The sequence below is a fragment of the Xiphophorus hellerii genome, chromosome 1 (genome assembly GCF_003331165.1).
Source record: "Xiphophorus hellerii strain 12219 chromosome 1, Xiphophorus_hellerii-4.1, whole genome shotgun sequence".
Taxonomy (NCBI): Eukaryota; Metazoa; Chordata; class Actinopteri; order Cyprinodontiformes; family Poeciliidae; genus Xiphophorus; species Xiphophorus hellerii.
In genome coordinates, this window is record NC_045672.1 from 12409490 (window position 1) to 12436169 (window position 26680).

Sequence of the window (26680 nt, forward strand, 5' to 3'; positions counted from 1 at the left end):
AGAAGAACAATTTAAATAACTGAACACAAGCAATATTACAAGTGCTTTCTTCAAATACCACACAAAATTATTTGAATTCCTTCCTTGCAAATTTGTCACTTCTTCACAGATGGCATTTTTGCATGTTTTTAGTGTCAGTGGAAGCAAAGCATTATTGGACACTGCCGTGCTTCTTTGCTATTAGGATGTTCTTTTTTAGATAATGTTCTTCTTACCGCAAACACTCCAGGTGTTTAGGAGTTGTATCTCGAACACGCCTAATGCAGCTATCATGTCTTCGATTGATTGCCTCAAGCACGCCTGATCCACACTATGAAAAATTCTGTTCAGGTATTTTAATAATTCTAATACTGAAACGGCAATTAAAAGTAGAAGTTAATCATTCATTTGGATCAAAACCTCATAATTAGTTAATTTTGTTCCTAGTTTGTGCCTGTGTAACTTATTGTAAACACCTGAGCAGTTTTGAGTTTTGCCCATAATTCTGTTTGCAAGATGTTGAATATTTCAGCTGCAACTGTGTGAGGGCACTTCGAAATCTAAAGTATGTGAACCCACATTGTTTTTATAACAAATAATTGTATTATTATTTGTACTCACTTATTTACTTATTTGTATTATTAGTACCATTTTTTCCAAGTGTTTTTTTCTTATTTAGCTAGTTATAAAGCACTTATGTTCTGTTGTTTTCAAACAAGCTGTAGAAAAAGAAATTGGCATCTTATACACAGCAGCCTCAACACCGACACAACATTGCCATTTTTCTTTCTTTCTTTCTTTCTTTCTTTCTTTCTTTCTTTCTTTCTTTCTTTCTTTCTTTCTTTCTTTCTTTCTTTCTTTCTTTCTTTCTTTCTTTCTTTCTTTCTTTCTTTCTTTCTTTCTTTCTTTCTTCTTTCTTTCGCCTTGCCAATATGATCCAAATACGCGTAATTGTCGTTTCACTGACTTCTAATTAGAAGTCTTCTGCATTTTTATTAATGGCAAATGAGAATCAATTAATCAAATTAGGCCTAAATATATATTATACAACTTGTGAGACTTCAGCATCGCATGTGCCCTGCAGTCTCCTGTTGCGTAAGAGTGTTAGGAGAGGTGTGGGCGTGGACCTTTGCCTCTCCAAAGCCCCACACCTTTGATTTGGGCTTTTTAGGAGCAGTGACATCGTGGATCATCGCCCCGCTCTTTGCGGACGTTGTTTTATTGAGATACAGGCACGTTTGTAGTTGATATTAAGACGGGAAAATATTAATTCCACTTTAATACGCTTGCTTGGGATTAAATTTGTGACTTAATTTCAAAGAGTGGAAAGCATAAAAAGCCGTCTTGCTGACTGTCCGGACCATGTGAGCTGCGAGGATTTTACATCAAACTTAATGGATATACGTTCTCATCTTACTATGATTCAGTTTTGGAGAGTCTGACGCAGCTAAAATGCTGTTCTTTCACACAAGTATGATGGTTTTCCGAATACTGGTTCTGATTATTTTGCAAGGTAAGTTTTTATTTTGTATTTTTTGATATATATTTATATTATTTAAAATATATTCAGACAGTAGTCGCCTTATTTTTTTTGTACTTATTTGACATATTGTTTCACGTCCTTTTAATAAAGGCGTTTTGATGTCCCACGTGAAATCCGAGAGCGACCCCAGAAGTGTCCCGGACTCCAAGGTGATGGGCTCCACGGGATCCGAGGCTTCAGAGCCGTCTGGGACCTCAAGGTCCAGACAAAAGCGCTGCACCTGTTATTCCTACACGGACAAAGAGTGCGTCTATTACTGCCACCTGGACATCATCTGGATTAACACTCCTGAGTAAGATAGGATTCTCAAAATAACTGATCTGTTCACAATGTATCTTTTACAAGTCATTGTACCTGTAACAGCATGACCCTGTGTTGTTTAGCTCTGTTTGCGTTCCCTTCCACTCTGACCTGCTTCCCCTGTCCGTGCTGAGCTAACGCATCCCCACAGCATAATGCTCCCACCACCATGTTTCACATCTATACAGCTTTGTTCAGGCTCTTGTGCAGCACCACACACAGCTCCTCCAGAGTCACCATGTGCCTCTTGGCAGCTGCTCTCCCTGATGTTAGTTTACACACAAACGGACTACGTTTACCAGCTACGTGACTTATAAAGGCAGTCGTGTGCAATGGATCTGATTTGAGTGTATCAGATTCAAAAAAGTTTATTAGATATGCATACTCCAGGTTTTTCTCTGTAAAAAGAAAACTAAAATGTTTTCTTTTCCTCACAGTTACCTACTGTGTGGTAGGTAACTGTGTGTGGTAGATAACTCACAGTTACCTACCACATTGTGTGAATAACTATCACATAAAATCCAATAAAACACATCAAAGTCTGTTATTTTAGCACAAAAAAATATGGATAAACCGCCAGATGTTTGAATACGTTTGTGAAGGCGCAGGATAACAGTGGAGAACGTGTGGCATAGTTTCTGCAAGCCTCTCTAGACAGGATCCTGCCATATGTCAGTGAGGACAGAGTGAAGGAAATGATCTGTCGATTGGCTTGCGGTGGATTTATGCAACTAAGAGAGAGAAATCATTTATGTTTAGGGAATATGCTATTGTCAAATCACACCCTGTCATATTCCCCCAAGGCGACGCAGTTTTAGTTCAAGTGATAACAAGCCCAAAAGAGACTTCTCGTCTTCCCCCAGTTTCAATTCACAAGCTAACTCTCTGTAGTATTATCTAGTAGAGCTTGCACCGTACACCCTTTTCTACTGGATTAGTATGTACTCAGAGCTTCAACTGGGTCTAATAGTTTTAATGACGTTCACGGTCTTTTTGTTGTAATTCGACTTTGCAGGAACCAGAACAAAGATAATCTTGCTAAAGCTTAATGTTAAGAAAATAAAAGCCTCGCAATACGATTGAAGAGACAGCAATGCGTTTTATGGTATAATTACATTGAACAAGGTTAAAATAAACTCTGACTCTGTGAAACTGTAAAGATCTGGAACAAAACAATAAGAAGAACATCATCATTAACCAACACCATTTCCATTGCAGCAAGGTCAAAAACTTTCAGGTTTTTTTGTATTAAAGCAGGACTTTAATTCTGGATGAACACCTCCCTGCAAAAGTATTCATTGTCTTTGAACATATATATATATTTTTTTTACATTTTGTCAAACTGCAGCCGTTCAATCTTTATTTACAGAGCACAGTGAAGGTGGCACAAAGTGCTTTATGGAAAATTTAGAAAAGACAAACCAAGGGTAACCATGTGGAAAAAGTACAAAACAGTGTAGCTATCAAAGGTTTGAAGCACTGAGATAGGTCTCTTGTGGTAATAATAATCATAATTCTTCTGCAATTGATATCACAAAGAAGTGCATTGTAAAGTGAAGGGACAAGAATGCCTTGTCTGTGTTTTACAAACTTTGTATGGTGGAAAACTAATCCTTCACATCAAAATGAAAACATTAACTCACTGTGAAGTATGGTGATGACTTCGTCAGGCTGTGGGGATCTGTTCTTCATCACGAACAGGCAAGCTGGTCTTAGTTGACGAGAAGATGGATGGAGCTAAATACAGGGCAAACCTCAAAGAAATCCTGTTAGAGGTAGAGAAGGACTTGAGAAAGTAGAGGAGAAATCCCTTCAATGACCCAAAACACTGGTAGAATGGAATGCTTTAGATGAAAGCATGATCATGTATTAGCACTGTAGCCCTGATGACCTAACCTTATAGAGGCTAAGAGATACCAATGCGATGCACATTTAAGTCAGCTCATACCTTTTTTCATAGTTAATTTTAAAATGATACTGCCAATGTTGTTCTTTGGTTTGATGGTGGCATGAAACATTGCTATCTAATCATGCTAAATTTAGACTGAAAATTATTTCAGCTTTATTGTTTTTGATAAAGCAACAAACATTGGCAGAAAAAAGACAGTATGATGGTTGTTTTTGGTGGTTTATATTTTACTCTGTTACCACAAAACAGTCGTATTTCAATCACTAAAAGTGATAAACAGAAGCCGTAAACAGGGGCGGTGACACATGCACCCGTCTACGGGAAACTTAAATATCTCAAGTGTATCTTCCTGCAGCATTTTTTTTTTTTCTTCTCCATGTCAAACTGAGGAAAACTGCTCTAAGCATAAAGGCAGTCAGACCACAGATTACAATCAAGGTGTTAAAATATAAATTCCAACACACCCAGCATTGACACCTTCATACCACATCTCAAGCAAGGAATCAAACAACCATCCGTTTTTTTTTCTTCCTGGCTTCTAGTGCCAAAATTGCTACAGGCTGTCTCAGATAAACAACTAAATTTATTACTTCAAAGCATGTCAGGACAAACAGACATACTTCAAATACTGAATGAAGCAATGAAATGGAAAACAACAAAAATATGGGAGAATGTGTTGGGGTTTTTTTTGTATGGAAATTTCTGAATAAACAATACAAAACCAGGATGAGAAAGTCAATCTTTCTGATACATGATTTTCCAGTGTTTTGTGAAAAGTTTTATAACCTTTTCAACTTTTTTTTTTCATGTTACAATGACTACACCATTCTGAATACACTTGATTTAAACTATTTTGTTGTAGCTCTAACTGTATGCTCAGAGCTGCTATTTTGCTGGACGGTCAAATTTTGCCCCAAGCAGTTTGTAATTTCTCCATTGTTGCCCATTTAGCTCCATCCATTATCCTTTAAGCTATGGCTAATTTCGCAGTACATATTAGAAAAAAAATATTCTCAATGACATGCGAACATATGGTGCGTTTGTTTTCTGCACACACCACATTTTACATAAAGGTCAAAAACTTGACTTTCAGTCTCTTCTGAATGCATTACATTCTTCTAACATGATGTATGACACATGGAACATCAAGCAGGACTTCTTACGGTTTTCTTATTGCCACCTTTTCATTTACACAATATTATTAGTTGTCCTGTTCACAGATTCTCCTGCCTAACTGTGGATGTCTGCAGCTCCTCCATACTTACCATGGACCTTTAAGATACTCATGAGTTGCTCGTATACTGAAATTGACACAAAGTTGGAAGGGACATTCTGAAATCCAATTGGTTGAGGTTTATTTTTTATCAGAGTAAAGGAGGCTGAGGACAAATCAACACTTGTTTTCAGACCTTAATTTGTTCAAAAGAATTCCACTTTCAATTCATAAATCTGAAGTACTCTCTGTTCATTTATTAAATTACAATAAAATACAAAAGGTAAATAAGGTTCAAGATGTGTAGTTGGATTGGCATGAAAATGTATTAAACAAAGCTTCAGTAAGGCTTTAGTGAGGCTACTTTTAGTCATACTTACACGTGGCTAAAAATAATTTCCGAATTTAATGCTGTTGTACATGGAAGTGGAGACTCCTTATCTCCCAAACGTGAAACAAAAGGGGGTACGCTGCCTCAAAGCAATTCCCTCCTCACCTACTCATGCTAGGATTTGCAGAACCATTTGTTTTTATATTAAACCGTAACTCTGATGCACAGCTGCCATTTCACACTGAAGAGTCTTTTTAGGCAATCATATGTAAACTGGCAGACAAAGGAGGAGGCGAGCACTTCAAAGTGGAAGCAATGGGAGACATGTCTGTTACACTGCAGGCATTCAGTAAGACACAGGCAGTTTGGCATATTCTAACAAGTAAAGCCAGATGGGAAGATGGGAACAGTAAAGGAGGGAAAGTGATTTATTTTATTTATTTATTTAGTGATTTATTTTTCAATGAATCTTTTCACTTTACATGACAATTGTAGCCTCCTTCACCCAAGTCTGTTTGTGGAGCAGTATGGATAATGTTTTGTTTTTTGACCTTTGAAACTTTACACCACAATAACTTTTGCCTTTTTTTTTTTTCAAATAAAATAATTCTCAGACGGTTGAAAACAGATGAGACAAAAGAGAAAAAGGGCATTCTGGCAGCGCAAGAATTGCTATCCAGATGGAGGAATTGGCTTGAACAGACAATACTGTTAAAGACTATTTGAATTACTGTTTTGAAGTGGATTGATAGAAGTCATATGTCAGATTTTGTTTCACCTGCTTCTCTGGTATGGCTGCAATTTTGTATATATTTATATATTTTTATATATTTTTAATATATTTTTTAATATTTATCTCTTGATAAATAGAACATTCAAGATAATAGTTGTGTGCCGAAATATTATTTTATCAATCAAATCTAGCAGTTTTTATCTGTATAATTCCAAACTACATAAATGTGAAAAGATGTTCAATGTTATTTCATTTTAAGACATACTCATTGAGTACAGAGATATCGATTTATTGATATTTTAAAATTTTAACCCTCTATGGCATGACTTTTTATTTTTTGGGGGAAAAAATATTTTCCTGCATTCTTTGGGAGCTTGGTGGTCCCTAATTACATGTCAATCATAAAATCGGACTCTGACACCTCCTGGAACCAGATTTGGGTTTGTTGCCTCAGGGTAACATTGGTCTAGAACACCAAGATTTTCTACACTGATTATGAGAAATGAAATACAAATCAAACAAAAACTATATTCATAAAAAAACTTTTTTTCGGACAAAAATATGTCAAAAATCATGCCCCCCAAAAAATAAAATAAAGGAGCAATGTGAGGTACAGCTATGTGGTTTGTTGCCTGAGGGCAACGCCATGCCATAGAGGGTTAATCTGTAGTTTTATCAATACATTCTGCCACAGCTAGTCCTTTAAGAACATTGATGATCACGATATGTCTCAAAATGAAAATGAGTTTGAGGCTCTTGTTCTATACTAAACGTAGCACATCATTTTGAACTTCAGTCCTTCGCCGCTGAATCCAGGTGTTTGTTTGCACTTTATCTTAGGCGCACTGTGCCTTATGGTATGTCTAACTACAGAGGACCAAAGAGAAGGAGACGTGATGCTGCTGCAGCACCAGCGCCTGAAGGTGGCCGAACTCAGATACGTCGATGTATCTGTGCTGTGACAGATGCAGACCCTGGGTGTCAACGCTTCTGTCTGTCGAGGTACGCCTGACTCCAGCTCGCAAAACTCTGAAAGGTGATATTGTGAAGTAAAAATTGTTCATTATTTCTCTTAACAATTTTATTTAATTCTTTTACTCATTTAACCACATTAGTTTTGTTCAACCTGTTAAGAGTATGAAGGCTAGAGAGTCCTCTGCAGAACCAGTTAGAGAGATTTCTTGTTCACCTCTCCCTGCAGCAATTGCAGCAGGCTGATAGCAACAGCAAGGCACCAGAATTTGTTAACAGGAAAGAACAGATAGTTTAGATAGAAGTTCTGAGGCTTAAGAAGTTTCTCTATGGAAAATCACCAGCTCAGAGTTTTGAGAGTTTGATGCACCTGCTGGATATTCTGGTTTGACAATGTTCTTGTTATGCAAAAATTGTTCCATTAGCAAACCTGATTTTTTGGAAACTCACATATTTGAACAAGAAGATGTTTATCATCCAAGGAGTTAACTGACCCTCCAGTGTGATTACGTGACTTGCATATTGTTCAACTGAAACTGGAGTGACTACATTGTGTAACATGAGTTCAATATATTGTGAGGGCTTGCAGCTCCAAATCAAAACTCAGAGCAGCTTGCTGCTGTGTTTGTTCTCCGTCTGCAGACGAAATAAAGCTTTGCTCTTTGCCATTTGCCAGCGTCTCAGCCTGATCCGTTATTACACAAGATTTTTGTCCACAATATGTTTTCATTACTAAAGGCAATTAAGAGTAAGTATTAAAGTGGTTCTACCAGATGCCTAAGCTGTGTATGAACCACGATAATTATTGTCATTAGTGGTAAGCAGAAAAACATCTTAAATTACACACTGAACAGTGTAGAAAAATCCAACTTTAAATTTGAGTGCATTTTTTTTAGCACCAAATCCATAGATTACTTCCATATCTAAATGAATGTTTGTCCAAAAATGATTGATCAGTGGGCATGACCAAAACAAATAAAAATGTTTTACTCCCTGGGCTCCAACAAAAATTGTCAGCACTGGAATATTCATTATATATTTGCTGTCAGGATACAGTTTTGTATATTATGCTGGTTTTGAAGATATATGTAAAAATCTAAATTTCTTAATTGGTACTGACACTTTATTGACTGAAGATCTTTCAAAATTTTTTTGTCGAAAAAAAGTGCAGTGTGCTGTTAAAACTGGTTTTGCCCGAGTTTTGTAGGTCGGATCACATTTATTTTGTAAGAAGTCGAGATCATGAGCTTGCCATCTCAAAATACTTACCGCTTCATAGTAGTCATTCTTGTTAAGTCTTATCAAAGTTTCAATGGTAATTTAAACAACTGATTATCTGTTCAAATCATTTCTTAAAATTTTTTAATCCCCTAATTTTGCCTGAATTGGACAATCTCTTGAAGTAGCTATTTCTTCCCATTTTCCCATCTTGCTCGGAAAGATGGAATATCTGCCTTACACCAACAAACTGGAGTCCTAAATTGAGCAGCCTTCCTTTTTCCTTTATCATCTACAGAGTTTGATTCCATAAGCTTTCCCCTTGCAAAATTAATATAAAAATTAGCTTGTCCCATTCATAAAATTGTTTATTTGTTATTTTAACTGGAAGTGTTTGAAACAAATAAAGCATCTCAAGCAAAATATTCATCTTAAATTTATCAAAACATGACACAAAGCTTAGGATTAGTATGGAATTGTATCTTTTAATGTCCTCATTTATTTTATTGCAGAAGAGCTTAAAGCTTCACTATTTAAATGAGTAAATGTCCTGCATAGCACATGACTGGCAGTATCTGGTATTGATCACAGTGTTATCTTTAACTGTACCTCTCAAATCAGTAAACTCTATCATGTTATAAATATTTAGACATTTTGCCAGAATAAACCATTATTATGTTTGGGTGTCTTGGTTTCTCATCTTGAGCATATGATTGGCCTAAATCCACAGAGCTCTTACACTCTTGGCAAAGGCCTAAAATTAATATTAAAAAATTCCTCCTGTCTTTGTTGTTGTTGGGTAAACTAAACCAGCCATTTTATCTCTGCTGAGGAGTGTTTCTCCTAAACAATGTGGCATGATTACTGGTTTAAGGCCTATGGTTACGCATAAATGTATGTGACTGTTTCACATAAACCCATATCCCCGTTTTCTATGTTTTTGCCTAAACTATTGGTTAACGCAAGACTAATTTGAGGGAATGTTCCTTTAATAATACTGACATTTTCTCTTTAAAGCCCACATCAGACTCAACTATCCAGGAGTCTCCACGGAGTCCCCTGCCTAGGATGATGCCACAACAACCATCCATCTTCTGCTGTTCCTTCCTAGGTCAATGGATCTTTCCACTTCCCTTAATCTGCTTCCCTTTGACCTCCGTTTGGCTCAGTGACTCCCAGGTAGAAACTGTGAAAAAGAAGTTTGGAGTTGCACACTGCCAACATTCCTCGGCATCAAAACTCTTGGAACAAGTTCCATCAGGCCAACAGATTTCAAGAAGTCATCAGGAAAATTTGATGCAGACCTCTTGGGGCTATTCTTACTTTTTGCTACCTTTTTGGGAGAACCCAAAGGATTGTTTTCACTATCAACGCAATAGCAAGTGACCTTGCTTATGTCAAGCTTAACCAGACCAACTCTTTGGTTTTGGTTTATTTGCTGTCAACTGTAACTTTCTAAATGTGTTTTGTCTAGACCAACATATAAGCTTATAAAAGTATATGAGATGGTTTGTTCCACCGAACAGGTCACAAAGCAATAAATGTCCACAAAAATCAAGGAAAGTAGAAACAGGAAATAATAGGGTAAGGGCTTGCCATAAAAATAGGGAAACAAAGGCTAGAAGTTGGAGCACAAAAGTACTGGACGTACTGTTTTAACTTAATCTTTTCCAGATTATTAATCATTGATAGGAAAGCCACTGACAGCCCAATTTATGAGTACACCTTACTTGTAATGTATCCTTACTTCCCTTCAGAACTGCTTTGATTCTTTGCTGCAAAGATTCCGCAAAATGTGCCTTGCGTCAAGTAACAAGCCTGAGATTATTTTAGATTTGTGACTCAGGTAGGGTGTGGCGTTTAAATTTCGCACAGTTGGTACTAAAGAGCCCAAACAGTGCCAGAAATATTCCCCACACTATAACGACACCTGCACTGGTCAGAACTGTTGATGGCTGGATGCACTCATACTTTGCAGATATTTAATCCAAACTCTGACCCTATCATCTAAATGATGCATCAACATTGCTACTTACTGACCCTACAAAACAATAACAGTTTTGTAGTTTGTTACTGTTCAGTGTTAAGCATGCGTGAATGGTAACTTCAGTTTCCGTTCTCTCACCGGAGTGGTTTCTGATGTGGTCTTCTGCTGCTGTAATCCACCTACTGCAAGTTTTGAAGAGTTTTACATTCAAAGATGACATTCCTTGGATGTAGTTGTTAGTAATTTGGGCAATAAAGATTGACATGAACAGGTAGAGTAGAACTGCATGAACTGTACTCAATTGTGACTCAAATATAACCATAAGACACTAATCTAGCATTTCTTAAACTCTGACGTGGTGAGCTGGTATAGAAAATGGTCATATGTGGTAAATAGTAAATGGCCTGCATTTGTACAGTGTTTTAACAAATCCAGAGGACCCCGAAGCACTTCATTCATTCATTTATGAATAATACCGCCTCTGATTTTTATGTAAGACAGTCCTACATTACATAGAAATGTCCATTGGACATTATGCCTTCCAAACTGATTATTCTTTGAAAAATATGTCAATAATTTATACAGCAGCAAGTGAAAGTGTTTGTCCTCAAACATTGTGAAAAAATGGGCAAGTGTAAGGATTTAACGATATTGAACATGGTTCAGATTTTTAAAGCATCTCTAAAACTGCATGCTTTGGTGTTTCTAGTCTTTAGTGGTCAGTGTTTCTTAAAGTAGTCCAAGAAAGGACAACTGTAGGGTCATGGTCAACCAAGGCTTACTGATGCAGGCATGGAGTGAAAGTTGGCCCGTGTGTTCAGACCTAACAGACACAGCCTACTTTAACTCAAATAGTTGAAGTTAATGGTGTTTTTGACACAAAAATGTCCAAATACACAATGCGTTTTATTACATATGTCATAGCATACCTGCTGACCAGTGGAAACAATGTATTCTCATAGATATATTTTCTTGTACCAGGACTAGAGATGGCAACACGTTTGAGGTGTGGACTTGGCCTTAAAATACCAGACAATCTAAATTCAATCAAGCATGTTGATTGAATTGAGGAGGTCAGGCACCTGTCTACCTTGTTGTTCTGTTTATGATCTTCTCTGAATGGGTGGTACTGAAATGAATTTTGTTGTGCTTCTGTGCAAAACCAATACAAATCATTCTGATTCTGATTCTGATGTTTGGGATGTGCTGGATAAATAAGTCCAAATCACAGCGGCCCCATCCTTGGATCTCACAAGACTTAAAGGATCTGCTAAAATGTGTTGGTACTAGATATCACAGTGCATCTTCAGCATTCTTGTGGACTTCATCCTTCGATGGATCAATGTATTTTCAGCAGCAAAAGTGGACCAAAATACTAACAGACACATGTTAAGCCTTATGAGTGTTTAGTTTGTCTATAACTTTGGACAGGACATGAAATGCAACACCAATACTACTACAGAAATTTTCTATAGTTAATTGGAAGGAGCATCAGCCTTAAAGAAAAATAACAGTGGACTTGTGAATGTTGCATTCTTAAAACTAAAGACATTGGGATTAACCCCATGTTTACAAAAGAATTCCAGTTTAATCCCCAAGAATTTCCACAAGCAGTTATTTTATTATTTTGTAAACTATGTATAGCATGTATAATGTGTGTGCATAACTTGTATGTACATTTCAGATTGCTGTATTCATACTTACTAATACAATACCACATATACCGGGATAATGCTAATTGAATAATGATCAATGAGCGTGATTTGCAGATTCCAGTAATTTGTCTAGCCAATTGAACAGTTTTCATTGTTGGAACAGATTGTGAGTTAAAGTACATGAATTATCTTACTCTCTTGTTAAAACACATTGCTACAATATTATTTGTTTTCCTGCATCTCATCTTGTAATAAAGAATTTATTTCTTTTTTTTGACAGTCTATTCGAAAGCGTTATTTTTGCTCTCATATGTGCACACAGGAAAAACATTCGCATGGGTTTATATTGACCTTCCTTACTCAGTGTGAAAAAGAAGTGTACAACAACTGTAGCTAAAGATGTCCTATTATTTTGCCACATCTTGTGAGAATATCCATTTGCAAAAACATGTACAAATACATTTAGCATTTCTTTTTTGTGATTAGATTTTAAACTGTCTTTACATATTGTCCCAAAAATAGAATATTCAGGTGTAACAGCAGCATCAGATATTAAAAACAATATATAAAAACAAGATTAATGATTGCTGTCTTTTTTGATACTATGCAATAATAGTATCAATAATAATATACTGTAGATACAGTAACTATAATAGAAAATACTCTGCAGTTATTAGAAACAGGAATATTTCACTCGTGATCTAAGGGATGTATATTTACATAATGTGCATGTGTTTGAAGATTAAAAACATCCCTATATATTGTATTTTTTCCCTACAATTTGCAGCTGTTAGTCATTAGTTGGAACCACAGAATAATACTAAGAAGAAAATTACATAATACATACTGATAAAACTTCAGATGAGCTTGTGGTCACATTGCGAGTAGTAAATTGTTTCATGTCAAAAGCGCTGCAAAGTACTTTAGCTCTCAAACTCAATAGCCTAATTTAATTGTATGTAATTATTTTACTATTAAATTAAGTAAAAGCAGATATGAGCCTCAACATTATCTGTATATGTGCTATAGGCCAATAATAAAACAATGCAGGCAGGTATTTGTAGAAAAGCTCACAAAAGATATGCTGCAAAAAATAAACTGTGGCTGGGATTTCCACCTATCACCTGTTTATCTTGTAATCTTGAGGCAGGAAAGTATTTTAATCCTGAACTAATTTTGTGTAATTTTATTTTACATTCACAAATAATATTGTTTCCATGTAGCAGAGTTTTTTCTAATTAATTTGAGAAATGCTCTTTTATTTTACCAAAACAAAACAAAAAAAATATAGAAATATTTCCTTAAAGACAAACTTTTTTTTTACTCTGTACATTGGCAAATTTATGTTCTCTTGAAATATTAAAAACTAGACATTTCCTAATCTTGCTGTTTGCCTTTGGAATGTATAGTCTGATTATTTTTGCCTTACAAACAGCTTTTCCCTTTCAGATACATAACATAAGCTGCAGTCAGCCTTTGAAATACTAATACCGTTAAATTTTCCGGAATGTTTCACTATGTCCAGCCTAAATAAGCCTACCCTGAAGCCTCAGGCTAAACCCTCTCCAGTCAGAAAGGCCTCATTCCCACAGTACACCATGGGAAATACCTTTAAGCAGACATCCTGACCATCCGGGGTCAGGTTCAGGGCGCCTACTCTGGCTTAAATGTTGTTGTTTGAACTCTAGTTTTGTAAATGAATAGATTCTTTGTGCTGCACAGCTAATATTTACTAGCCACTAGCAATTGGAAGGCATTGAAGGACTTTCCTGGTCACACGAGCATTTTCACCATGACGTGATGTGAATAATCTCCAAATTTGGTGTATTATGTGTCTTACAGGTAGAATTAATCCTTACATATGAAACAAATTAAAACAAACTGAGTTTGCAATCATTCCTCTTCCATTTGGGTACAAAATATATTAATATTATAACTGCAATTTAAAGCAAAAGACAATTTAATTGCATTGTGTTGGGGATTAGATATCAGTGCCAGTGATACTTTAATGCACAGTCTTGAAATTGTTGTTCAGTAACTTTCAAAAAGTATTTCCAATGAGTAAACCTTGTGGAGAGTGAGTACATTTTGAGTTACACCACAGATTTGAAACCTATGAGTTACACTGGGTTAGCTCTTATATGCTTGCAGCAGACTTTGAAGCCAGCAGCCATTATGCCAATAAAATTTATACTACTGTAAAGCAGTGCATAAATGTTCCAAAAGAGGGTGCTGTTGTTTTCTGTAATTGCTGGCACTACCACAATTCTGACATGTTTGTCCTGCCGGGGACACCGTAGCGCAGGGGATTTTTTTGCGCGCGAACTGCCGTACTCTTTACAGTGTGTTTACTGCCTGTAAGGTAGCAGCAGCTCTGCTAGCTCGGTGTAAAATATACAGTATATTAATATACCGATCCATTTCTGTTTGTTCAGTTTGCCTGTTAAGTATAAATTACATTTTGTTTTGGTGATGTTTGATTATTTTGTAAAAAGAAAAACGATTGAATGCTGACAGTGTGTTTACTGCCTGTAAGGTGAACAAAATAAACAGCCAAAGTCTCCCCACAACGACGAGCCGCCTGTCTGATTCCTCTCCTGCAGGGAACACATCCCACCCTCACACAAACACAACGCAGAGTCCATTGGGTGTCTTCCAGCAGCTGCAGGGTTAAAGAGGGAAAGCCTGGGTTACACTACTGTAGATGACAATATTAAGGCAAAGGATAAAAACGGAAATATTGCCTTCAGAACTGAGATCAACTTTCTTTTCACACCTGAATGGCTTGGGTGTCTGCAATGGACTGGCAACCCCTTCAGGATGTACCACACCTCTTGTCCATTGACCGCTGGCCATTGACCTTGCAACCCTGCAAAGATAAGCATGCTAGATAATGGATGAATGGATGGTCTAAGTGCATAATAGCCTCTTGTAAAACAGGTACATTTTGTATTCTGCTTATCTCACCTTAAATAGTTTCATGATTTTCCCGTACAGTGACAATGCATGCAGGCTAAAAGTCGTACTATTTTAGTTATTTGCGAAATTCTCAATCTTTTTTATTATGAAAATATTTTTCTTCCACTGGTATTGAAAGGAATAACGATCTTGGAACACAGTGTACTGCAGAGGAATGCACAGTGCTATGAAAAAGTATTTAACTCTTACAGATTTCTTGGTTTCGCTTTTTTTTTGGTCACACTGAAATGGTAACCTGAGTAAATTCAAAATATTTTTTCAAATACTGATTTCATTTAATAAGAGAAAAAATATGTACAAGCCACCACACCCAGGCTTATTTGATTTCAGACTAGTGCAATCAGGAAATGCTTTGACTAGAATGTGTCTAAATGTGCCCATGCTGAAATCTAAAGAACAGACAAGAAAGTCATTGACATTTAGCAGTCTGGAACAGGTAACATACCTGTTCCAGTGAAAAGCAGTGAGAACCGTTATCCACAAAACAGAAAACATAGAGCAGTGGCTCGCCTTGCCAACCAAAATTACTCTAAGAGGAAACTTCAAGCAGAAAATCACAAAAAATACAGGAAAACATTTATAACAATTAAGGCCTCACTGGCATTACTTAGGGTCAAAGTTCATTATTTAATAATAAGACAGAGTTTGGGCAAAAATGGCATTCATGAGAGTAATTAATGTAAGACCTGTTTAACATTTAGGAAATATTTCTTGGTGTTTGTCAAGTAGGACTGGGCTTGTTGCACATTTGCTTTGTGATCATTTTCAACAAATGGGTGATACAGCAGTTCTGGAGGAAACATCACTTGAAATTCATCTTAATGGAACCTACTGACCAGTGCATATAATTTTGGGGCTAAAACTGCAGATCTTTGGCAAAACATTTGAGCCAATGCTGTCAGCTCGTATTCCTCACAAATGACTTTTAAGTGTTTTATTGTTACCAAACCTTTCTGAGTAACCGCTGCAGTTACACAGAACACTAAACAATATCTGACTTATTAGCAAATAGCAAAAAAGTCTCTATTTGGCTACCTTGAATGATGTCTCCAGGTGGACACAGAAGCTTGCTTTGCAGAGTTCAGATTTTAGGTATAGATTGCTACATGATGTATAGCAAAAATAACTAACCCTAATATATTCTTTTTTTATTTGGGAAGATTCTATCTAAACTGAGTTTGACTGTGTTTTCAGAAAGGACTAACTAGCAACTTTAATTTAGAAATGTTGTAATCTTGTACAATAGTAATTACATGTCTCATAACCATCGTGAACAATTGAACAATTAATCCATATTTGTTTTATTTGAACTACATAGGCATATTTTTTTTTTGTTAAATCTAAATTAAAAACCTATCTATCCAAAAGTGGTTTCTGTCTGTTCCGCGTATGAAGAACAAAACATTATCTCCAGCTGTTGCATGCTGATGTGGTATTTTCCCTCAAATATTTTTTGGATTTTGTGATAGATGTTGCAGCTGTCTATTAAAGTTCCAAGCTGGCTTTTGCATACATAAAGGTGACGAAAGCAGCCTCTACAAGTGTAATGCAGAAGCAATAAACTGTATGATTTATTGCAGTCTGTCCAATTGAATTACGACTGATGTAGATGATTAAAAGATCTGCTGAGCTGCTTCTCGGTATCACAATTTTTAAATAATCTTTGAGTGACAGTTATTTATGTAGTGCTCCACAGGGAGTATGCACAAAACTCTTTCATCAACAGATAATAAATGAATTAGGAAACTCCTGAGGTTACTCAGCAATAATCCAAATAAGAATGAAGCAGTATGTAATGATAGATATCTGAGCTTTCCAGTCAGCAAATAAAATTGATAAAATGAGAAACTGACTAAATTTCATGCCAAACTTTGCTTGCAAAATAAAACATAGTCTTGTCCAAGGTTTATTCTTACATCTGTATGACAATTTTTTAAACATACTTCAAATAAGATCAACAAGACTTTAAAATAATATTTTCAGCTAGTCTTTGTTTCGAGGTTGCAGACACTAAGAAAATGCGCAAAAGAAAGATCTGAACTGTACTAACTTGAAGAAAGAACTATAGAGTTTATGTTTCTCCATGTGTAACATGACAATCAATACTGTAAAACCTCACTTTAAATTTGAACTTCCTCAGAGCATAAACCTACCTTGTAAAATAAAATATTTAAGTTGACATCTTAGTGTTCAAAAGACCATTTAATGTAAAGTCATAAAAAAAATGTGTGAACCAAATTCTTATCCATACTCAAGTCCATAAACTAGACATCCATCCCAGTGAGCTGTCTCTTCAAATAAGTACAAGGTACTGGATATAGCATCTGGCTAGCAGGCATGGAAATATTTTGCCTGTATTGGTCCATCTGTCTCAATGTATGCCACATTTGATCATTATTTTCAAATCTACTCCTCTGGTTCATGAACCTGAGTGTTCCCCAACAAATATTTAGTCATTCTCTGACACAGGTTTCAGCAGTCTGTCATCTGTCTTTATGTGTTGTGATGATTTTGATATGTTATCAGTGTTTTTTTTTTTTATTTCTCTCTGCCCTATTGTCCTCCTTCTGACTTGAATCCCATTAATTCCAAACTCTTGACATGACTGGGGAAAAAACTTGGCTTTTTAAAACATGTTGCAAAATCTAAATAAATGCACACAGCTTTGTATATAGTTTTGACCCTTTTTTGTTCAAATCATTTAGAAGAAAACCTTAAAGGTTCAACTTGTAATTTGCAAAAAAAAAAAAAGAAGGAAAAAGAAAAAATCATTGCGTAAATGATTCTGCAGTTAAAAGGGAGTGGGTGCAGAGCTGATGATCCATTGCTGATTATCAGGAAACATGGCCTCACAGCTGCCATTTAAAACAATGTGAAGGATTATAAAAGTCCTCTAAAAACATAAATCGGCATGTGGAGGGGCAAAATAGGATTGTTGTACCTAGCTAGCTGAGTCTGGTATTTGGAGGAATTCTAAATAAAGGTGAGGCTGTGAAAAGGGGAAAAAGAACAAGTATATTAACAAAGACATTCAATCTATAGGACAGAAACCTCAAAGTCTTATGGTTTGAAAGTTGAAAATGTCCAATAAAAGGATTGAGGGAAAATGGGCAGAAATGGGAGTCACTGTTCTGCGAGGAAACTGAAAGAAATTATTAAGAGGAAACAGGCATTCATAAAGCCAGCCATAAAACCAAAATGTGTTTCTCACAGGAAGATAATTGGAGATGAAAAACAACGCAGTGACCTTTTATTGCTTTCTAGAACACCAGTGTTACTTCACAGTGGTACAGTTAGTAGCACTGTTGCCTTACAGCAAGAAGGTGTTGGGTTTGAATCCCAGTGTGGGTTCCTTCTGCATGGAGTTTACATGTTCTACCTGTGCATATGTGGGTTCTCTCCAGGTACTCCAGCGAGTCCAAAAGCTTTACTGTTATGTTAATTGAGCTCTCTAAATTGTCCTTATGTATGAGTGTGTGCATGTAAGGTTGTTTGTCCTGCCTGTCTCTGTGTTTCTCTGCGATGGCGATCTGTCCAGTGTGTATGCCGCCTGTTGCCTGATGATCACCAGAGATCCTGCAAGGGCGAGACTGTCTGGATAATGGATCGATAATGGAACAGCATTTGTGATGAACCCCTAAAGGTTTGGATTTTGCAGGGTTCCTCTGTCATCTGTCAGAGAATTAAATTGTGCTCAACAAATTCCCCACAATGCAAGAAGTGTATCTGATCTCACCTGAGGGACAGGGACTAACATGCAAAAACTGGTTTCATTCAAGCACGGAATGTGAAATGTTCCCATTTGTACTGCCTCAACACATTCAAACTGTTGTCATATGCTTGTATCCATCAATTAGTTGTTTCTAACATTTCTTATCATGCTAATCATCATCATTACAATCATCATGATAATGTTAAAATAAATATTTCCAGTGTGGTGTCTACAACATCTGTGCAGGGAGCTTAAAGTAGCTGATTATACTGTAGTTTTAAGAAAGAAACTATTTTTACATTCCTAAAAGCAAGAAGGGACAGTTATCGCAACCATAAGCTGTAAAATAATTTTTTGCTCTAAGCGTAGGAACTGGTTTTGTACTTACTTTTGATTAATATATTACTTAGGTTGATGAGTGCTTGACATAGATGTAACTTTATTATTTACAACAAAAAAAAACTCTTCTGCCAGTCAAAAACACCTTACATTCTCAGTAGTGATAAAGAAATTATACATTTAAAGAAAAACATGTAAACTATAGCGTCATTAATTTCACTAATAAACAACTGCAGTGAAAGTATGTTTTCTAGGTGCAATAAAAAGATTAAGATTTGATCTTTAGAAATTGAGCTTGTCAGTCAGACACATACATACGTGCCCAAAGGGAACTCAGAGGTGTTTAAGCCAATTAGGGCATGTTCAAACATCACACCTGATGAAAGAAGATGTCATTATGCATAATGGTTCTCAGCAAAAGTTAATAACGCTCTCGCTTGATTAATGCTCCTTCTAGTCTCTCCAGTGAGCTGTTTGTGTTGCACTTTGCCTCAGTAGAACACAGAGTGGAGGAGCACCATTTTCATTCCACTGCGGTGGGGTTTCACAGAGCGCCTCACAATTTTTGTGGAGGAATGTTAACAGTTATTGTGGAGGAGAGAAGAAAAAAAAAAGTAAGTTTTTTTCCATCTCCTCTCCAGATGAACGGGAGCCAAGAGTGGTGAGTCTGGTTGCAGGCAATGAGTTCTTACACATGTGACAGTGATGGGAACTCGCTGATTATGCGGTCACGTGCAGATACGCTATGCGGTCGAGGAGCAGCATGAAGGATGAAGACAGTTCTGCAGGAGTTATTTATGCTTCGAAAGCTCAGGATTGATTTAGGGTCTGGGTGCTCAAATATGTGCACTTTCAGGAGTAAAAATGACATCCTGCAGTGTGGAAGGGCCACCAGCTGGTTTAGAACACCAACAACAAACACACCCACAAGTGAGCTTTTTGTTTTACTGCTGCAAAATGAACTTCACACTCATTTTAAAGCAGTTCAGAAGAACATCTATATTACGTATATTGTCAGATTAACTTATTTACACTGGTTAAATGACAAGGTTGACCAAAAATGCTTGTTTACCATTAAGAAACTGTCCAGTTTTGTGTGATATAGCTTAGCCACCATCAGTGTGTGAATGTGTGCATGAAGGCGTGAATGACTGAATGTAGTGTGAAGCACTTTGGGGTCTTCTGAGCTTGATATATGGCTATATCAAGCCATTAAGCCATTAACCATTTTACGATGACTTGATTACTCTGTAGGAAATGCTGAGGTCCTTCAGAAACATTAAATGGCTGTCACTAAAGCAAGTATGCAACAGTTACTGTCTGCAGATTTTTATTTTCAGTACTTTTTTTTTAAGGGAAAGCAGGTTGTGAGTCTTGTCACTCCATGCCTTTTTGATAATTTTACATTCTGATGCATCATTTTTCACCAACAATACTTTCTTCCATCTTGTTAAACCACCCTTTAGTCTTACATTGCCATTTTTCCATTATTAATTAGCAACTCATTCAGATAGCTGCATACCTCTGTTATTATTATTAGTAATAGTAGTAGTATTAATATGTCAGTGATCTTCCAGTTTTTATGCTCTTACAATTATTCTGATTACTAAGGACTTTTCATCATGTTTTTTTTAATTTTTAATTATTTTTACATTACACTGTCACCTGAAGTCTCTGCCACTACAATAATACCAGAAAGCTGGTTGTGTCCAGATCACATTCTTTCTATTTTAAATGTAAAAGTGGAAATTGAAGAATAGCTAAAATATTCTTATAAGCTTGTTTATTTTTCTTTCATTTTATATTAGGGTTTTTTTTATTGGTATTACCTGCAAACTTTTGCTTTTTAGAGGAATGTCAGAATTTACTTTGAGCTGTTCCTTTTTTCTGCAACAAAGCTTTCTTATGTGTCTCCTACATCTGTTCTATTTTGAGGTCAGATTTACTTTACGCTTTATGTTGTAGACAAAGCCTGTTTTTAGTTTTATCTCTTTCCTGGCACATCTCACATCTGCATAGTGTTTGATGATTTCCACTCGTGTCACTCATCTTCAGTTAACTTACTCTAATATTTTTTCTTTCTTCGGGCTCAGATTTATTATTTTTCCCAGTCTGTCAAATTTTTTGGTTTGGACTTTAGATTCTTTGCTCAGTACTTTTAAGTTCAACAGAAAAAAACCAAAAAACTTTTATTTCTTATTTACTACATTTACCTCTTGAACCTGTTTTTCGTAGAATATGAAAAAAGCTTCCTTGAAGTGAAGCCATCTGGGGATTAAATGGTGCTCAGGAGGCAGAGGAACACCCTTTTGAGCAATGAAGGTATTACCTACCTAGACAGGTATGATTGGGAAAAATGGTGTCCACAATCGAAACAAGTGTCATGTCTCTCTGTCAGACTTCAGTTCTAGGTATCAGATATCCATGGCAAACTTATTCAAGAATATGGTGATTCATACCATGGCATTTTGGGCCAAAGGATTACATCCTCTGTATGTGTTTTGTGGATCCAGCGAAGGCTTAGAACTTTGTTACCCATGGTGCCTTGTGAGGGTTGCCATGGGAGTGCAGGTCATATGCATGATGTTGAGGGAGATTCTTGTGTGTCCAAAGGAAGAGCTGTGTGTAAATTTTTTTGGCACAAAGCTGAACCTCCTTTCAATGAGGAGTACCCATTGTGTATGATCCTGTTTGTGTTCATGGACAGAATTTCAAGGTGTATTCATGGGATGGAGGGTGTGTGTTTTGGGAACCTCAGGGTTTCTCATCTTTGCTTATGGTGGATGATGTGGTTACTATAACTTCTCCAAGTGAATCAAAACCTGTTACTGCAAAACACATGAGAACGTCTGGCTATCGGTTTGATGTATTCAGGGTTGGAGTAGCAAATCTAAACACAGGAAGCAGGTGCTGTGCTCTGAGCAAGTGGAAAACACCGAGAGTTTAATCATATCATTTGCTGTGTTTCTGACTACCTTTTCAGACAAAATGATCTAAGACACTATGCTGAATGATTTTGAGAAGATGACCTAGAAGTTGTATGGGACTTTATGCTTAATGAAAATGATGCTCTGTAGCTGTTCATTAGTTTGTTCACTCTACCGCATCCCAGAATGCAGACAGTGTTTGGCTCAAGCTTGCAGCGTACATGGTAGTTGTGTCAGATCGAGGTCAGTTCACATTCATGCCATAAAGGAACCACTCGAGAGTTTGTTTGGTTCTGTACCTCCTACAAATGGTATCAGTGTGGTTATATTGATAGCTGTGTTCATATCTACAGAAATGAACTGCAACAAGAGGGTGGGGGGAAACAAGCCAATGGATGGATTAGGCATTTCAGCAACACAATTTTGTAAGAGAGCGCAGCGTTATTGAGCCTTTAAAATATCTGGCAATTGTACGGAAACATTTTGCGGGTGCTTTCCAGTATACGGAAAATGTGCAATCACGGGGTGTTTCTGTAGGACAATGATCCAAAACATATAGAAAAATCAATGTAGAACTGGTTTAATGAACATGAAATCAACCTTTATTCTTTGGTAGCTTTGTAGTGTGAGCTGAAAAAAAAAATACAACATGGAAAGACTGGTGCAAAGAAGAATGGTCTGTTCAAACCATAGAAACATTTATAGGAGAAAACTAAACGCTATCATTTTTTCAAGGGGAGTAACAAAAAAATGTTAGTTTTTTCACCTTTTGCTAAACATATGCAAATCAAGGGTTGGATTTCTCTTTTGGTATGAAATTTCATTATTGCAATATAAGAGGAATGCAGTTTAGTGAAATTCTGAGGTTGGAGGAGGGTGACTAAATGAGGCCCTATTAATTGTTCAAACTCACTATTACTGATCACATGCTCAGCACTCCAGTTTTACTTTTGTTTTTACCTCATTTGATGTAAATAGTCGGGGATGTGACTCTAATTTACATGAACAACCTTTCAGAGCCCCACTACAGTTTGTGTGTTTCCGGCTTGGCTTCACTGAGTGAAGCTGCAGTGAAAGGAGATGGCAGCAGCCAAGAGACTTTGGCAGGCTGTTGCTTTTGAAATGAGGACACATCAGTGTCTCCCACCACGGTCCCTGTCAGACCGGACCCTGGATGAGCTGGAGAAACAAGTGGGCGTACAGTGTGTGTTGCATGTTTATTTACACAGGTGGGGGAGTCCAGTCTGACAAGATGACACCTGACTTTTCTTTTACACACACCCACATATCAAGTTCGTTCATTCCTCATCTGAACAAACTGAAATGTTTAATGTAATCTCAAATGTCCTTCGCCGCTGTGCTGTATAACACACTTAATGAAAGTTAAAAAAATAAAAAATAAAGTCACATTTGTGACAAGTAGAAAAAAATAAAATGCGTTAAATCCTGTTAAACTTCTTGTGTATTTTATTATGTGCCATGAGGGTTTAAGTACATTTTTACTAGAACAGTGTAAAAGAAGGAAAACACAACAGAATTTTGTTCAGAATATAGCAAATTCGGCCTCAGGGTTGGACACTTCACATACATTCAACTGGGACAACTCTGACAGCAGCTTGTGAAAAAATGTTTTCAAAATGTGACTGAAACTTGAAAACGTATCCTCATCCTCTCAGTGGTAAACTATTCATGAGTGGTTTGACTTTCCTGAAAGGAAAACTGCTTCCATCTTGAGCTGCTCATCATTTAAAAATATGCTTTTCATTAACAGAAATTTATGGTTGTCCACCTATCCACGTCAGGCAGGAAGAACATTTTAATATGAGAAGCATCCAAGAGGACCAGGGTAAATGCAGAGATCCACAGATCAAATGGGAGAATATGATAACGAGCCAATTTTATGTGCAGGAAAGAAACTAAAAAAAAACAAGTGAACGTTGATATTGATGTTGACAGATGCTCTCCATCTAAAGACAAATAGCACTTAAATATTAAAAAAGCTGACATACTAAATTGTGTGAACTTACTTTTATTTATTTATTTATTTATTTGTTTGCAGTTTTAGCATAGGAATCTTTGTAGACCTTTTCCTATATTACACAAATCTCTTAAACTTTAGCTTACATAAATGTACTTTTAAAAAAGAGATCATTGCCTAGCCTTCGGGGTGAAACACAGAGGTCAGGGTTTCCCCCAGTGCACTATAAGCCTGGCGGCCCAACAGGCTTTACTTGTGCCCCCACCAGGCTAAGTATTGCTTATTTATTTAAGTCTCTTTAAATAATGTTTGCATTATTTTAAAGACTTTATAGTTGGTGTTCAGGTATTAACCTTCCAATCTTTCAATAATACATCATTAAAATGTCCTGTCAATTTTAAACGTGTTTTAACTCAAAAACACGACGGGCTGCTGGATAAACAACTGCCCTAGCACCCAACCACCGGGCTTAGCAAGTCTTCTGGGGGAAACCTTGAAGGTGGTGACATATTTCTGGAAAACCATAAGATAAATCTTTTGTGAATAGCAAAGTGAATATGTATTATTATTATTATTATTATTATTATTATTATTATTATTGTTGTTGTTGTTCACTCTCATTTTTGTGTCTCATAACACAACAGATCAAACACAGCAGAGATGAGGCACTGCTCTGTATAAAATAACAAAAACGCTTCAATGAAAGGCAGAACTTGCTGCTGCTACATTTTTCACACGTGGAGTGCAGTCTTGCATTTTCTCAGAAACTGTCAGAAGATATGAATGACCACTGAACGCAGGTGCAAAGCGAAAGAAATTCTTTCAGGCGCCTGACACGTGATTGCTGTGTCCCCTCTGCTTTGATTGTCAGTGTGACGGCGGTGTATGACTGCCACCGTGTGGACAGAAGTCAAGCAGCTCCACTTGGAACAACTTCGATCTGATAAGAAGTAAATAATCCATAGATGTCTTAAATTATTGGTATGTAGTCGTTAAAGCCTGCAATCAATAATTTATCAGAGTTTTACCACATTCAGTCATATTCTGAATATGAATTCATGCTCTCTGTCATAAGATTTTTTATTTTTTTTTCTGCACATCCAGCTGAAGGAGATCCAGTGAAGCGTGACAGGAATTGATTTTGCTGTATACATATTTGCATTTCAACAGAACACTTGTGCATGAATGCCAGAAAGGGCATTCAGCACAGAAGGTTCCTGTGAGTCACCGAAGCAATACATCATGCTCCCAGCCTTCATCCATTCAGCCCACAGCTTGCTATATTCAAGCAGCAACATGACAAATCTTCCTGGAGCTCTCGAGTTAAAGATGGGCTGACATATGCATATGAATATGGAAGTATTCAGAAAATCATTGGGATTCCATTACATGGCACGCTAAATAACATGTAAACAAACAACAGTTGTGCTGCACTTACGTTTCACATTTTGTCACATTCTAACCACAAACATCAATATATTTTGATGGGATTTTTTTTTTCCAATATGAAATGTCCCCTAATTGTGTAGTGAAAGGACTGTGGTTTTTATTTATTTCTATACTTAACAAATTTGTGTGGAATGCTTTTTTTATTTTTTTTGCATTTTCTCTGACTTCTCAGAGAAACATGGTGGTGGCAGCATCATGTTTTTCTGCTCAGGATTTGGACAATACTGGGAGGTAAATAAAATGTATGGCACATTTTACAGATATTTGTTTTCAAAGCTTTTTTTTTTTTTTTTTAAACCCATATATTCTCTTCTTCTATTTAGAGAATATATAGAGGACTTTGACCATCCACTCTAAAATCTTTAGACTTTGACTGGATGGTAGGAAAATCCCGAATCTGTTTCTACCTACTTTTTATTTACTTTTGTAATGTGACAACTAATCACAATGAATATTTCACCCATCATTTTAATTGTCTTAAGTGAGTAATTGTTTGTTGTTGTTTTTTGGGGGTTTTTTTGCACTGTGTGCAGCAGGGAAGCAAATGCCCAATAAAGAAGTGAGTTTTCGGAGCGTCTTTTGCTGTGAAAGCTCCCATCAGAGAGCTTGACCCAAAAACCGGTGAAGTTCTAACGACGCTGCGTGTCATGTGCACGGCATGTTACGCACGACGTTGGGAGTTCCCCTTTCCCTCCAACGTGAAAACGCCCCTCTTCTGTCCTTCTAGCGCTCCTCCTGATTGTTAGCCATCGCCTACCGGCTTGTGCCTGTCTGCTGTCCCAGCCTGCAGCGCTGCATCTCCCCGCGGCAGAGAGAGAGGCAGACAGAGATAGAGAGAGAGAGACAGAAAGAGGGGAAGGCGCTCTCCGGGGCGGTGGCGGCGGTGTCCTGCAACCTCAATGACCAGAACCTTGACATCCGAACCTGACAGGGCAGGTAGGCAGCTTTTAATTGCATTGTTAAGGTGCGGGCATGCTGCGCTAAACCGGTTATCGCGAAGTGACACTTCTGCAGAAGCAGAAACCGGGGAAGAAGAGGAGGGATCGCATCTCGCGCCGGTGATGAGCTTTGCTGCTGAAACGTGCGTTTTTTATTTTTATTTTTTAAATTCCGTGCAAAGGGATCGCTTTTGTGGCTAGAGGTCCATGGGCGGATGTGGAGGGTGTTACCATGCAGCGTTAACGCGGCCAATATGGTCGGCAGGCTGGTTTTTAATAAGCAGCACAGAATGAGCGCATCCTTTATTTCACGCTTATCAGGGCCCAGTAGGAAGCAGGTGCACCTTTATCTCTTTCTAAATCTATAAACGCATGGAGGAAAAAGGAAAGATCTGCATTTCTCCAAACCCATTTCTGAGCACGTTTTATGCTTAAGGAATTGGTTGTTGTTTTTCTTTTTTCTTTTCCCCCAACCCCTGTGTAGAGCCAAAGGCTAACAGCTGATGCTTAAGATAATG

General features: G+C 37.0%; 2 protein-coding genes across 4 annotated transcripts in view; both read left to right on the forward strand.

Annotated features, from left to right (window-relative positions):
* The first annotated feature begins 1134 nt into the window (after positions 1-1134).
* edn3b (endothelin 3b) lies at positions 1135-26059 on the forward strand. 3 transcript variants are annotated; one of them, XM_032572205.1, is made up of 4 exons: positions 1135-1492; positions 1613-1814; positions 6849-7010; positions 25952-26059. In XM_032572205.1, exons 1-4 carry the CDS (start codon positions 1432-1434, stop codon positions 25968-25970), a joined length of 444 nt encoding a protein of 147 aa, XP_032428096.1. In that variant the 5' UTR covers positions 1135-1431; the 3' UTR covers positions 25971-26059. The 3 variants fall into 3 exon arrangements, with proteins under 3 accessions (XP_032428096.1, XP_032428086.1, XP_032428078.1); XM_032572195.1 differs by lacking the exon at positions 25952-26059 and adding an exon at positions 9216-12124 and having other exon boundaries at positions 6882-7010; XM_032572187.1 differs by lacking the exon at positions 25952-26059 and adding an exon at positions 9216-12124 and having other exon boundaries at positions 1136-1492.
* The window catches only part of LOC116725764 (band 4.1-like protein 1), a 44519-nt gene continuing 43885 nt past the window's right edge, over positions 26047-26680 (forward strand). Inside the window, 1 exon segment of the mRNA XM_032572128.1 lies at positions 26047-26160. The gene's annotated coding sequence lies outside the window, so the exon portion shown is untranslated.

Excerpts from the sequence above, each read along its gene's own strand:
- edn3b (XM_032572187.1), top strand. The coding sequence starts at position 1,432 with ATGCTGTTCTTTCACACAAGTATGATGGTTTTCCGAATACTGGTTCTG. Across the intron at positions 1,815-6,848 it reads ATCTGGATTAACACTCCTGA|GCGCACTGTGCCTTATGGTA; the intron begins GTAAGATAGGAT and ends ACTTTATCTTAG. Across the intron at positions 7,011-9,215 it reads CAACGCTTCTGTCTGTCGAG|CCCACATCAGACTCAACTAT; the intron begins GTACGCCTGACT and ends TTCTCTTTAAAG.